Genomic DNA, 13,334 nt, shown 5'->3' on the forward strand with positions numbered 1-13,334 from the left:
CTGGTGGGACTGTCTGTGCTGCAGCCACCAGATATATCCCTGTAGGAGAAGACACACTCAATATCCAGTGTTTTTTTCCTGGGAAAGCAACTCACTTGTGATTTTTTTACATATTTTTCTCCAGAGAGTCAGTTGCAACCCGTTGCCTGGATCACTGGGATCCATTGATTTGTTTTTCCAGTGAAATTGCACTCATTTTTGCATGTCAGAAATGGAATTGAGGTGATTTCTGGGTGTCCCACCATGGTTACAGATCACATCCCTGCTCCTGTTAGAAGTATTGAGGGGTTAAGGCTTGATAAGGGCCAGCAGTGCAAATAAGAATAAAAAGGTGTTTCTTAACAGAGATCTTAAGATAGTTTTATTTACACGCTGTTATTAAATTTCTGTATTGTTCTGGTTTAGTTTACATGATGATATTTAGACATATAATACATTAAACAAACAGTCTTTCCCAGGAGTTTATACATTAATAGTATTAAGTTCTCTTCCATATTCCTAGCATTTATAAGGGGAGGACAGGAATTTATGTTCATATTGTGGGTCAAGACAGAGCTGGCTGAGCTTAGAGGAGTGAGGTGCTGACCCTGGCTTCAGCACCAGGCGTTTGCTCTGTGGGTGCTGGAGTCACCCCAAGCTTCTGGTGTAACTGAAAGAGCATGAGAATGAGATCCTAAGGGGAATAAAGTAGGATTGAGATACTCAGGAATACAAAACACGCAGAAGAGCTTGATGTAGCCCATGTGCACAGGGTCACAAGAGCTCCAGAGCTACTCTGATCTTGGGAAAAGGCACATGTAGTGGGAAGAGACCTGGGTTTCCCATGCAGGAAATGGTTCCAAAGTCATTGTTTTGATTAATCTCAAAGAAATTAGTTAATCCACCTCCGGAATCCCCAGGGGGAGGTGTGGGCACAGCATAGAGTCTTGTGCTCGCCCACCACTGTGTTGTGCTTCCCTGCTCCCTGCACTGGAGGGAGAAGAAGCGTTCCGAGCGATGACCAGAATTTGCCGATTGCTGGGTGGTTGGAAGTGGGATTTATGCTCTTCCATTAAATTTTCCAACTGGTGTTAATGTTATTCTTGGGTTGAGGCGGTCAGGTCACAGATGAGGTTGGCCAAGGGTCGAATGCCTTTAAGACATCTGCCTGGGTGAACTGTGTCACTTAAAATTGCGATGGAGCTGCCGGATTGTTGGTTGTAATGGAAATAAATCAGTCGGTGACTGAGTGTCCGCAGAGCTATTGAATGGAAACAGCGTTTTGCGTGATGACAGTGGTGTCTCTATAGGTTGCCTGAATACCACAGCGTTGCCAGGGTCTCTAAACCTTCTGAGAAACCCCAAAACACCTCAGAATGGAGTTTAAATACCCTTTTTTATTAAGCAAAAGTAGCTGTGAGTGAGGTGATGGTAACTGTTAGCAGATTGCACTGGTCTAAGGGTTCAAGAAGGAAACAAGGTGGCTACATTACAGTGTGGAGGGAACGTTCTAGCTCCTGAATGATCGCTCTCACCTTGAAGCGAACACTGAAGTTGGTGTTTGCAGGGATTTTCATCATGGCACAGCACTAGTGAGTGTGCAAGGAGATAAAGTATTCCTGCGTCTTTCTCCAAAAACCCCTTAAAATGAGTTTTATGAACTTCCTGCTCAGTGATAGGAGAATAGAATAGAAACACAGCAACGCCGCCTCTCCTCTGGATCAAAAACTGACTGGAAGTGAGGAGGACTGGGCTGCTTGGCGTAAGTCCTGCCTTACTGCTGCGAGCTGCTTCCCTGGAATCACAGCATAGGATGGGGCATCTCCCGAACCAGGACAGGCAGAGAGAGTTGGGGTTGTTCAGCCTGGAGAAGGGACCTTAGAGCAGCTTCCAGTGCTGAAAGGGGCTCCAGGAAAGCTGGGGAGGGACATTTTTCATAGCAGAGGTGCTCCAGCCCTCAGACCATCTCCGTGGAATCCTCTGGACTCTCTCCAACAGCTCCATATCCTTCTTATGTTGAGGACTCCAGAACTGGACTCAGGGCTCCAGGTGGGTCTCACAGAGCGGAGCAGAGGGGCAAGATCCCCACCCTCCCTGCTGGTCCCTCTGCTCTGGATGCAGCCCAGGACATGTGTAGTTTCTGGGCTGGGAGCACATGTTGCCAGCTCCTGTTGAGCTTCTCCCCCAGCACCCTGAGTCCTTCTCCTGCGGCTGCTCTCACTCACCTGGTCGAGCTGTTCCCAGCTCTGTGCAGTGCTCTCCACTTCTAGTGCAAAAAATCTTTTAGTGCTTCAGGCAGTCATTGCTTGTGGCATTTTCAAACCTTGTTTTCTCAATGTTTTTACATTTTTGGCAGGAAAATTCTATTCCCCCCCCCCAATCCTTCCCATCTCATTGCTTTCCATTATTGAATTTTAATGCTTTTTTTCCCTGCTTCTTGAACAGCCCATTAAGATTCCTGGCCCTTTCTCAAGCTGCCCATTACCTTGCACGGGCAGCTCTATAAATCAGCTCTATCGATGTGCCAAGGTAGAATTCCCCAGCTCTCAAAGGCTTCCCATCAGCCCATCGGCACGCGTGTTATAACATATTTATAATGCATAAATGCTGTTTGCTTTGAAATAGGGGTGGGAAAAGAGGTGGTGGATCAGCGGAGAAAGAGCTGGGAATTGTGATGGGCTGGAGCCAGAGCTTCTCTCTCCGTGTGTGACCTTGCTTATCTAATTAAACTGATTTTCCCCAGTTTGCTAACCAGTTTTCCTCAGTTTTTGGTAACCAGTTTGTTTCCCCCTGTGCCGAGGCACTGGACCTGGTGGAGATATTTTGGCTGGAGCCACACACAGCTGGTGTTTGGCTGCCAAATGGATCCATCAGGATGGGGATGAAATGATTCTGTGATTCTATGAAAGCCAGGTGGAGTGTGTCCTGCTTTGGGCTCACATACCTGGGGGCTCCAGTTGTGTCACCTGGTGACGTCTGGGCCAATTTCACTGGGTACGGTGGGGTGAAATCTCATGGGTGATGCCCACGAATGATCCCAGGAAACCAGCAATGCTGGATATAGGTTGCATCTGGTTGAAAGTGGTTCCATTTCCTCCTGCACAAGTAATGATGTCAGGGTTCGATCTTGACTAATTCATGTTATTTGTCACTAAAACGGGATTTCTGTACAAAGCTGTTGAATTTGCGTTCACGGAGAGGTGAGGGTCTTCGCATCGATGTTTCTTGAGTGGCTGTTTGACTCTGATTTTCTTTTCTTCCCCTTCTGTCAGTACGTGGGGAAATGGGAATATAGCTTTGAGGTAAGTGGTGACGGCTGCAGCCCCCGTGCCGACCTAGAATAGCACCTTGCTCGCTCTCTAGCAGTGCTGTGTGAACGCAACGTGAGTTAGCGCCTTGCTGTAGACACCGATCCAACGTGCCAAAATTTATTGCCTTGGATCGTCGCTGTCTGGTGTCAGCCTGCCAGTGTTTTATACGGAAAATGTGTGTCAGACTGGTAACGCAGGAATATCACATCAGAAAAGTTCATTTCATAGAATCGCAAATCGTTTAGGTCGGAAAGGACCTTTAAGATCATCGAGTCCAACCCTTAACCCAGCACTGCCAACTCCACCACTGAAGCCTGTCCCTAAGCACCACATCCACATGGCTTTGAAATCCCTCCAGGGATGGAGACTCCAACCCTGCCCCCAGCCAGGGCCTCCCCACCCTCAATGTGAAGAATTTCTTCCTAATGTGTAAATCTAACTCTTCCTCCTTCCAACTTAAAGCCATTCCCTGTCGTCCTATCACTCCAGGCCCTTGGAAAAAGTCCCTCCCCAGCTTTCCTGGAGCCCCTTTCAGCACTGGAAGCTGCTCTGAGGTCTCCCTGCAGCCTTCTCTTCTCCAGACTGAACAACTCCAGCTCTCTCAGCCTGTCCCTCATAGCAGAGGTGCTCCACCCCTTGGACCCTCTCCAGGCTCCTCTGGCCCCCTGATCATTCACAGGCACCATTAACCATTAGCAGTTCCCCCAAGAGCGCTATTTGCTTTGTCTCCCTCGCTGCTGTTGCTGTCTAACCCAACAATCTGTTGCTTTTCCCTTTGTTTGTCTTTGTCTTTGCCGGTTTTATTCACTTTTCCCATCTTTCTGTCGTGCAGACCCGTACATTTCTTCACATAATCACCCAGTCGTGCCTGACCCTAAGCAGGATAGAGGATGGCACCCATGGGCCCACGGTGGAGGCTTGCGATGGCAGCCCCTTGCAAACGTGGATGCTAAGGAACTACACCAGGCTGGAAGTCTTTAGAAAAGTATATCACAGTCCCACTGACTATTTCCTTTAACAAACGGTTGGAGGTTGGTATTAAAAAGCAAATCTAGCTTGTAATGATTTAAGGTGTTCCAAGAAAAATGCTTCTCCGTTCTCTGCCTGTGCTCAACTCAACTCAACTGAATTTCTTTCTTGTTTTGTCAGATGATTATAGAGATATATGATGGTATACAAGTTTTTTGTTAGTTATTATTAATTATAACTAATTTTAGATTAATCTACCTCCATGATCTATTGATGTCAGTGAGACTGTTGCTGTTCACAGTAAGTGTAGGGTTGGTCCCTATTCCAAGACAGTTGAATATTGCTAATTCCATAATATTTTTCAGAAACATTAATTTTGAGCATTCCCAATTGTCCGTAATTCAGCCCTAGAGATATTAGTCACAGCTAGTTTCAAAACATCAGCAGATAATATGGAACTGTTAACCCTTCAAGGAATCAAACCACTGTGCCAGTCATTGCTCTTCATTCCTAGGGAGTTGTGACAGGTCGCAATGGGGCCCTGCATGTGCTAGGGTTGTGCTTTTTTCTTACCTGCTCCTCAGTCAAACAATGTTGCCTTCATAGAATCATGGAATGGGTTGGGTTGGAAGAGATCTTAATGGTCCTGAAAGGGTTTGGTTTGGAAAAGACCTTAAAGACCATAGAATCATGGAATGGGTTGGGTTGGAAGGGACCTCGAAGCCCATCCAGTCCCACCCCTGCCATGAGCAGGGACACCTCCCACTGGATCAGGAGCTCCAAGCCCCGTCCAGCCTGGCTTTCATCTCCGAGTGCATCCCATTGGAAACAGGTGGAAGCCTCTCTCGTTAGTGCAGACCCCTAATAACTGCAGTCAGCAGGATCTCCTATTTCAAGGCAAGTCTTTTCCGTTTTCTAAGCCTCTTCTGCTATGAGCAACATTTTGCTGGTGTCTTTCATTCACAAAAGTCACTTTTTAAGGAGAACTTCCACAGTTCCTGATACGACCGATCTCTATCATGGCCACTGGATCTGTGCTTCATCCTCTTCCCATCATGTATCCCAAGTCCTTGCTCGTCAGAGCTATAATTTGCATACGTTTGGTAAGCGGGAAACCACAGGGCTTGCTCGGGTCCATCTGCGTGGCTCTACAGCACCTCTGCACCCACGCGTGTGAGCTTGCGGTCGAGCAGAATAGAAACCTGAGGCTGGCCTGTAAGGGGATCAGATTGCCCAGTAATTAATTGTTTTCTTTGCAAAGGGGGCCCTTTTTTTCTTTTTTTTTCTTTTTTTTTTTGTAATAGCATAAATAATGATGGAACACAGAAAGAGAGAAGAAATGTATGAGACGGCTAAAAATCCCAATGACATGGTTGCCTGGCATGAAATTATGCACTGAATAAAAAAGAGCAGCTGAGGGAGGCAGCAGAAGTGGTTTTAGGCTTGTTTGTGTTTCTGGTTAAAGGAGAAAATGATAGCAGCTTAATTGCACTTAAAACAATATCAGCGAAGAATCGGCGATGCTCCGAGCAGGGCTATTTAGTAAACAAGCGGGTTCTGTTAGCGCTACTAATTCTTTCCTTTTGTAATTAGAGGAAAAAATGCCTTATATTCATGCATATCCGATGGCCCCTCGGTGATTTGTTCGATGCCTGCAGGCTTTTCAGGGAGAATCACGTAACAGCTTGGTTTAAATCAAGGAGCGAATCTCTAGGGCTGAGCTGTTGAAAGAATGTTCGTGCTGCAAACGAGGAGTGGGAATACATGACGTGGCGATGCGGGATGAGCTGCAGTGTGAAATTACGCGGCGCAGGTTTAGGTTTGGGTAAAACTCCATCATCATGGGCTGAACATTAGCGTTTCCCAGCGGTTTTATTGAAACACCAGGCGAAAGTCGTTTTTTTATTCATATGAAGATATGTAAATGGAGTTCATTAGCAGAGAGGCAGCATCATGGCTAAAATTACCCCTCATCTGCATCGCTTTGGTCGCAGTAGTGTTGTTTATATTTTATTATAGTGGTTTTTATACTCAGAGCCAGCAGCCTCCCCTGCTCTGAGGCTGTGGGTCAGGCTCTGCTTGGTTCATCATTTCTCCTTCCTACAGGAGGCTGCAGAGTTTTGCCCCCCACCCTTGTTCCTCTCTGTTCCTTCGCATGGTGCATGATGTAAAATTGGTCTCTGCTCCAGGGGAGGAGCTGCAAACCGGATTTCAGTCCTGAAGTTGCCCGTTCCCTTGGTGGTTCATAGAATCAATAAGGTTGGAGAAGACCTTTAAGATCATCAAGTCCAGCCCCAGGGGAGCGATGGAGGGGTTGTCAACTGCAGACCGTGGAATCAAGGAATGGTTTGGGTTGGAAGGGACCTCAAAGTCTACCCCCCTGCCACGGGCAGGGACACCTCCGCTCCAGGCCCCATCCAGCATTCCACAAGATGTGCCTGTCTGGTTTTATCTGAGTGCACACCATCATGTTGAACTTTCCTGGATCTCTCTATTATGGTGTTCCTCTCGTGCTTTTGAACAGAAGATGGTTTGTTTCTTCACAATAAGTTCTATTTCCCTCCTGACCGTCTCATTCCTCAGAAATACAACACCGTGAGGTAGGGATACAATGGGGTGGGTGTCCCAAAGAAATAAAAATGTATTGGGAAGGGAGTTCTCACTTGTGTGTTCGCATTGTTTATATAACACTTGGCCAGTGTGTCCCACTGACCAGAAATGGATCCGTGTTCTGGTTGCTGGAGTCTAACCTCCTTAATCCAAATTACTTTTGCTTTGAGATTGTATTTCCTTGCACTTATTTTGTACTTTTCTGTTGCATTTATTTGTTGCTGGGGTCAGCAGAGGCGCTCTCTCCCCGGGTTGCTTGGCCGTGCATGAGAAGGTGAGCTGGACAAGCGAGTAGCGTGGTAGAGGTCTTGTAGAGCTGTAAGAGTAGTAGCCAGGGATGAGAACCTGTCTCGTGGCTTTGGTAGTGACTGCAAGACTGAAATAAGACCCAGAGTGCAGTTACTGATTTTCAGCTGTAATTCTCTTGCTGCAGCTCTCGCCCTTCTCTGTTGCAGAAGCTCACCCTGAGGCACATCAACAGCAACCAGTGTCTGGATGAGCCGTCGGAGGACGAGAAGATGGTTCCCACCATGAGGGAGTGCGGTGACAGCCGTTCCCAGCAGTGGCTGCTGCGCAACATGACCCTGGGTGCCTGAAGTCGGCGCAGATCCGCTGCCTCGGCCAGGATGTCCTCCTCCTCCTCGCTGAGGCCAGTGGTGCTGGAGCCCTCTCCAAATCCCAGCTGTCAGAGCAATGTCACAGGAGGGTTTCCTTGACGCGGTGGGTCTACACGTGCCTGTGACTGCTCAAAAGTAGCTCATCTGAGCCTATCAGTGTTAAAAAATGTGCTGTCATCAACACAAATGTGCTCAAAAACGGTTCCAGAGATACCTCTATGGACCCCACGTCAAAAAGGTTGGGATGGAGAGTGTTTTCTGTGTGTCACACACGGCTATGGAGAGGTGACCCAAGGTGAAAGGCCTTATGAGGCTGACCGGCACTGGGAACCATCCTGGCAGGCGTCTCCTGAACTGGATGTATTGGTGCTGGTCTTTCTTGGCAACGTGGTGGCGTTGTTAGCTGTTCTCTCCTGTTGAGTGGGACTCGGTGGAGAACGACACTGAGTCTCCAGGCAGAGTGGAAGCTTTGTGGTTTGTGCTGGGAAATCCAATGGTATTTGGTGTTTGGAACAGCAGCAAGTCTGAGCAAAGGCTGCACTCAGAAATGGAAATTAAATCAAATGAGATAGCAGCAGAAGGTGCAGGAACAATGTCAAGGAGGAGGAGTGACACGCGTAGGTCACTCAGACTGCTGCAGATTGAAATGTCCTCTGTGTTGGGAAGAGAAATGGCTGGGCCGGACACCTGGGGAGCTGCAAGGGGGTTGCAGATGGAGGTACCAAAAACTGAGACTGGCAGAGACTGAGAGTTGGTCTGAACACCGACCCTGGCTGCTGCCCGTAAGCATTCGTGAGTTCCTGCATCCTGGCCAAGACCTAGGCGAGAGCCTCACCTGCGGATCCCATACGCGGAGGATGAACCTGGTCAACTCTGAATTCTGGCTCCAGATGTTCTTGCTTCAGTTGCAATGACAGATGCTTATTTATATTTTTAATAACTTTGTTAGCGTGGTTATTGAAGGTGCGATGGGCTGGGCTGGGTTGGGTTTTCGACACGAATCTCATTTCCCATAGCCTGGAGGGTTCGAGAGACCTAAATCTCAGCACAGGAGTGTGGCTTCAGCACGGGTAAGTGGTGAAATGGTTCCCCATGGTCACTCACAGTTCCTCAAAAGGTCCGTTTATGCACTAGGTCATTAAAAATGACGCTATTTTCTGTATGATGCTCTGGTCGTGATGGATTAATAGTGTCACTATATATATGTATGTATTATAAATTTATAGATCATCCATATTTTCTTGATACACGTCATTAGATGAAGAATAGAAGGATATTAAATCAGGACAGCGATTGCTGTGCATGCATGGGAGCTAGACTGTCACGGATTAACTGAGATTGGAAGCTCTTCCAGTCCAGTCTTTCTGCCCAAAAGAGGGTTGAACGCCTCCAGTTCTCATCTTCAAATCGCCTCAAAAGTACACGATACGGCTTAAAAGGTAGCGAAACAGAAGGCTGTAATCCTGCCTCTTGGAAAGAGCACGCAAGCATCACCAACAAATTTAAACACCAATCTCCATGCAGAAAAAGAACTAATAAAGTGTTTCTTCGTCTCCTTTCCAAGGGCTCATGCCACACGCACAGCTGCTCCTGCTGGTAGGTCACGGATCCCAGCCCTTGGCTTTGGCATCTCCTTGCAGAAGTAGATGTGGTGGAAGGTCCTGTAGCATCCAGGAGCATTAGGAGAGGACACTTGGTGGTGCCAAAGGTGGGGGCTGCCACGTCTCCTCTGCTGCCCTGTTCAGACCATGAGGTTTTCTTGACGTCATAGCTGGAAGGTGGTGGCAGGGTTGATGTGCAGCTGCCTGGGCTTGAGGTGCAATCTCAAAAACAGATGAAAAAGAAGAGTATTTTTCTCCTTAGAAGGTTAATATCAAGTGTATAATCCCTTGACTGAGACAGTGAGCGGCAGAGTTTGGGTACGGTCGCTGCCTGTGCTGCTGCGTCCCTGCCCTGCGAGGGGGTGAAGGACAGAAATGCCTCTGGGTTGTACTCATTTAGGAGTAAGTGTGCACATCCCTCACGGCTGGAGCAGAAGCGTTGCTGTAGGTCTTCCGCATGATGAAGCACAGAAGTAGCTGTTCAGCTTCAGTCATGGTGAGTTATGGGCTTTGAGGGGCCAGATCTTGGATTTACATCCTCGGGAAGGACATAGAAACCCCACAAGTTTCATTCCAGAGGAATTTCACACCAAGCCTCATTTATGGAGAGTGGAGTGGTGATGGTGAGGGTCCCTTAAATGCTGATGCAGCATCAGAGATGATGAACGGTGGGTTTTAGTGAATGAACGTGAGCTACTGCATGCTTGGGCACCTGCCCTACCTCCTGCCCCTGAGTTCACCTGTGGCCTTGGCAAGTTATTTGGGCTAAAATCATTTAAAGCAGCTCGCCAGGTTGCCTCTTCTGGTGTCTGAGGTTCAGAATCCGCAAAGGGACCACAGATCTTTGCTTCCCTCTTTATAAAACATCTCAGAAGGGTGTTGGGAGGGTTGACCTCTGTTTGCACAACGCATTTAAAATGTAAAGAACTTTACAAATGCCAAATAGTTATCCCCACAAAGCCAGCTGGTGAGACCACACCACACAAAACCTGTGGATAAAGACCAGCTCCTTGTGCCCGGTGGTGCTGGGTGGACGCCAACCATGTGTTTTGATGCTTCTGTAGCTTTCTGTGTCCGTGCTTCTTCTCCTACAGGCACCAGCATCCAGCCAGAGCCATTGCTGCGATGCATGGCCGCTCCCATCTCATTTCATTTTCCCTCTGTGAGCACATGTTCAGGACGGCTCGGTAAGCGGCGCCTTGGGAAAAGGCTGGAATAGTCCAAGAGCTTCTTGGAAATACGGGGGAATTCTGCTTGGTATTTTCGAAGTAGGATTAAAAAGAGGGGAGGCTGGAGGGGACGCTTACGAAGGCTCCTGAATAAGTGCTGGGAACACAAAAGAAATGAAATTTATATATAAAATAGATGGTGGCTAAAGATTTAAACATTTTCAATGTTGTAACAGTAATTAAATGGCATTCCGGTACTCTTTGCTGTACATTTAAATATTTATATACATTTTTGTAGAATTAAAATACACTGGTTTAGTTTTCTTCTGGTGTGTTTGTCTTTCTCTAGGTGGAATGGTGTTTTACATGGTGAAGTGATGCTATCTGCTAAAAAAAACCCCAACCTTTCCGCTACAACCCCTGCGTTTTTACACCCTTTATTTACATGTGCAAGGTGGGGAATAGGCAGCAGAGCCGTTTTGGTCACGGTGTGGGTGATGGAGCGGTGACCCTACACGGCGTCTGGCTGGGCAGGTCGGTGTGGTCGCCTTCATCTCTTCCCCAGCTGGACTTCAAGGCTGGATTTTCCAGATGCTCCTAGGAAATCCGAGCTCAGCCATGCATCAAATGGAGTGAGGAGGCACAGCAGGGTCCACATCTCACACCTGAACCCCTGGGGTTTGCCCTGCTACGTTAGGTATTGCCCAGGAATAACTTCCACCGCAGCGATGACATGAACCAATCTCTTCTCTCAGTCTCCAGATTTGCTTTCTTTAACATTTACAGCTCCTTTATTTTTAAAATATAGAATATTAAAATATTCTCCCCCCTCTCTTCTTATCAGAACTTACCGAGCCGCTCCAGGAGGTGACTTCAAGCACGTTAAGCAAAGTGGTTGGAGTGTTATCGGTGTAGTATTAGAGCCTTCATCGGCATCACTATCGAGCTACTGACAAAGGAATGATAACGTGGAAGATGATAAAGACTTTTTTTCTAATAGCAATTCTAGTTCTCTAATTCATCCTTCCACACTGTTAAAAGTCTCCTTTTATCAGTGAGTTTACAAAGTGCTGCGAATTAACGTCTCATTTCATGACGTGGTGTCCTTCAGAGCAGCATCCTTGCTTATGTGGCTATTGAGAAAAAAAGATTTTGTTTCTTTTTATCACAGTTTATCTGCTTCAGGTTGGCTTCGAGACGCGCGTTGTGTGTGTTTGTTTCTGATGAGCTGCAGTTTACATTCATCGCGTACAGGTGATTAACAGCAATGACTGGCAAGTTTCTACTCTGATTATTAAGCTATTTTGCAAAGATGCAATTAACTGCAGAGCTTACGTTAATTAGCACATGGGAATCATTTAAATGAATCATATTCTATGTGTTAGGAATGAGTGCAGACAGAGAGGGATTTGCCTTTTTTTGCTGTTCTCAGAGATGTTCATCATTAGGACTTATTATAAAGCTAAAATTACAGTGAGGGAAACAACCCTCTGGCTGGCTTTCCGGAAAAAATGTACCTGGTTTTATCTCTGTTGAGATCTGTTGCAGGGTTTTATGGAGCCAAACCTCCCTGTGGATGAAGCCACGGGTTGAGGACAAATCTCACGCCCAGGCAGCACTGCTGGGTGCTAGTTCTGGGGGACGAGTTCTGTAAATCCATGTCATAAGTAATTAGCGTTTAAAATCTGTTTTTGAAGGATAACCTGGGCTGGTAAGCATCTGCTCCCCGATCAAGAGCCCCTCCCCAACTTCCTTGGAGCCCCTTTCAGCACTGGAAGCTGCTCTAAGGTCTCCCCACAGCCTTCTCTTCTCCAGGCTGAACAACCCCAACTCTCCCAGCTTGTCCTCATAGCAGAGGTGCTCCAGCCCTCGGATCATCTCCGTGGCCTCCTCTGGACTCCCTCCAGAGGACTCCAGAGCTGGACCCAGGGCTCCAGGTGGGTCTCTCAGAGCGGAGCAGAGGGGCAGGATCCCCTCCCTCCCTGCTGGTCCCTCTGCTCGGGATGCAGCCCAGGACACGGGTGATTTCTGGGCTCTGAGAATATGTTGTGAGCAGCTGGGAGAACTGTGTTTATAATATGACCTCCAGCTTTTTTTCTTTCCACTCTTCAAGATGCAAAGTGCTGGACATGAAAGTCGTTTGCTGCTTCTCCTGGGATGATTTCTGTCCTTACCACTGCTGGCTCCCCAGCCGCCCCCACCGCAGGCACGGCAGGACTTGACATTCTCACTTTTAATCAAACCTCTCTATGCGGGAAGGAAAATATATGGCAGTTCTGAAATCCCAGGAGCTGGAATGTGAGCCGCGCATTTCTAGAACGCGTTTGAGATGGGAGAAAAATGTGTTTTAAATCATTTTCATTGGAAGGATCGTAAAGGCTTTTGGCATTTCGTAGGTGCAGCAGAAAGAAAGGAAGGATTTATAGCCCAAGCCTTTACAAGAGCCTAATGAACGGGTTTGAATGCTCTGAAGTTACGAGTGCCAAAAGGAGATAACAAAGCAGGTAATTCCTTCCTTTGCACTTCAGTGGAGACCCTATCTGGAGTCCTGTGTCCAGTTCTGGAATCCACAACATAAGAAGGATTTGGAACTGTTGGAACGGGTCCAGAGGAGGCCACGGAGATGATGTGAGGGCTGGAGCACCTCTGCTATGAGGACAGGCTGAGAGAGCTCCCTGATCCAGAGCCCCTCCCCACATTTCCTGCAGCCCCTTTTCCTGTAGGTCACATATAAGCAGTGGGAATGATCTTAGCCTTTCATGGTATCATTAAGCGTCTGCATTTAGCATTGTAGATGGTGGTAATTGTCCTTCCTGGCCCATGTGTCATCCCCTCAGAGCTGGCTCAGGGCTTTCCATCCTCTTGCATTCTGCAGGCTGTGGCTCCTGAGGTTCCTTGGTTGTCTCCCATGCAAGGCTTGGACAACTGGGTGTGTTTATCCTGGTCTCAATACGCTCTCAGTGATAACAATCTCTAATGCCGAAGTAGGCAAGGAACGATATGGAACCAGTTAAAGCATCTATAATTATGCTAATAAACTTCTGATATGAATAAGGCCAGAACCAGGCTGGTTTCCCA

General features: G+C 47.4%; 1 protein-coding gene across 4 annotated transcripts in view; it reads left to right on the forward strand.

Annotated features, from left to right (window-relative positions):
• Positions 1 to 8,446, forward strand: part of GALNT13 (polypeptide N-acetylgalactosaminyltransferase 13) — a 73,765-nt gene extending 65,319 nt beyond the window's left edge. Inside the window, exons 12-15 of one of the 4 annotated variants that reach the window (XR_011337765.1) lie at positions 3,252 to 3,281; positions 4,123 to 4,321; positions 7,104 to 7,143; positions 7,325 to 7,398. Coding sequence is in view for 3 of the 4 variants with exons in the window: in XM_069861681.1 (XP_069717782.1) it covers positions 3,252 to 3,281; positions 4,123 to 4,308 (216 nt within the window). In the remaining variant the exon portion in view is untranslated. Of the gene's footprint in view, positions 1 to 3,251; positions 3,282 to 4,122; positions 4,322 to 7,103; positions 7,144 to 7,324 lie in introns of all 4 variants that reach the window. The other 3 variants (XM_069861681.1, XM_069861683.1, XM_069861682.1) reach the window with 3 other exon arrangements.
• Positions 8,447 to 13,334: the final 4,888 nt, after the last annotated feature.

The sequence above is a fragment of the Phaenicophaeus curvirostris genome, chromosome 7 (assembly GCF_032191515.1).
Source record: "Phaenicophaeus curvirostris isolate KB17595 chromosome 7, BPBGC_Pcur_1.0, whole genome shotgun sequence".
NCBI lineage: Eukaryota > Metazoa > Chordata > Aves > Cuculiformes > Cuculidae > Phaenicophaeus > Phaenicophaeus curvirostris.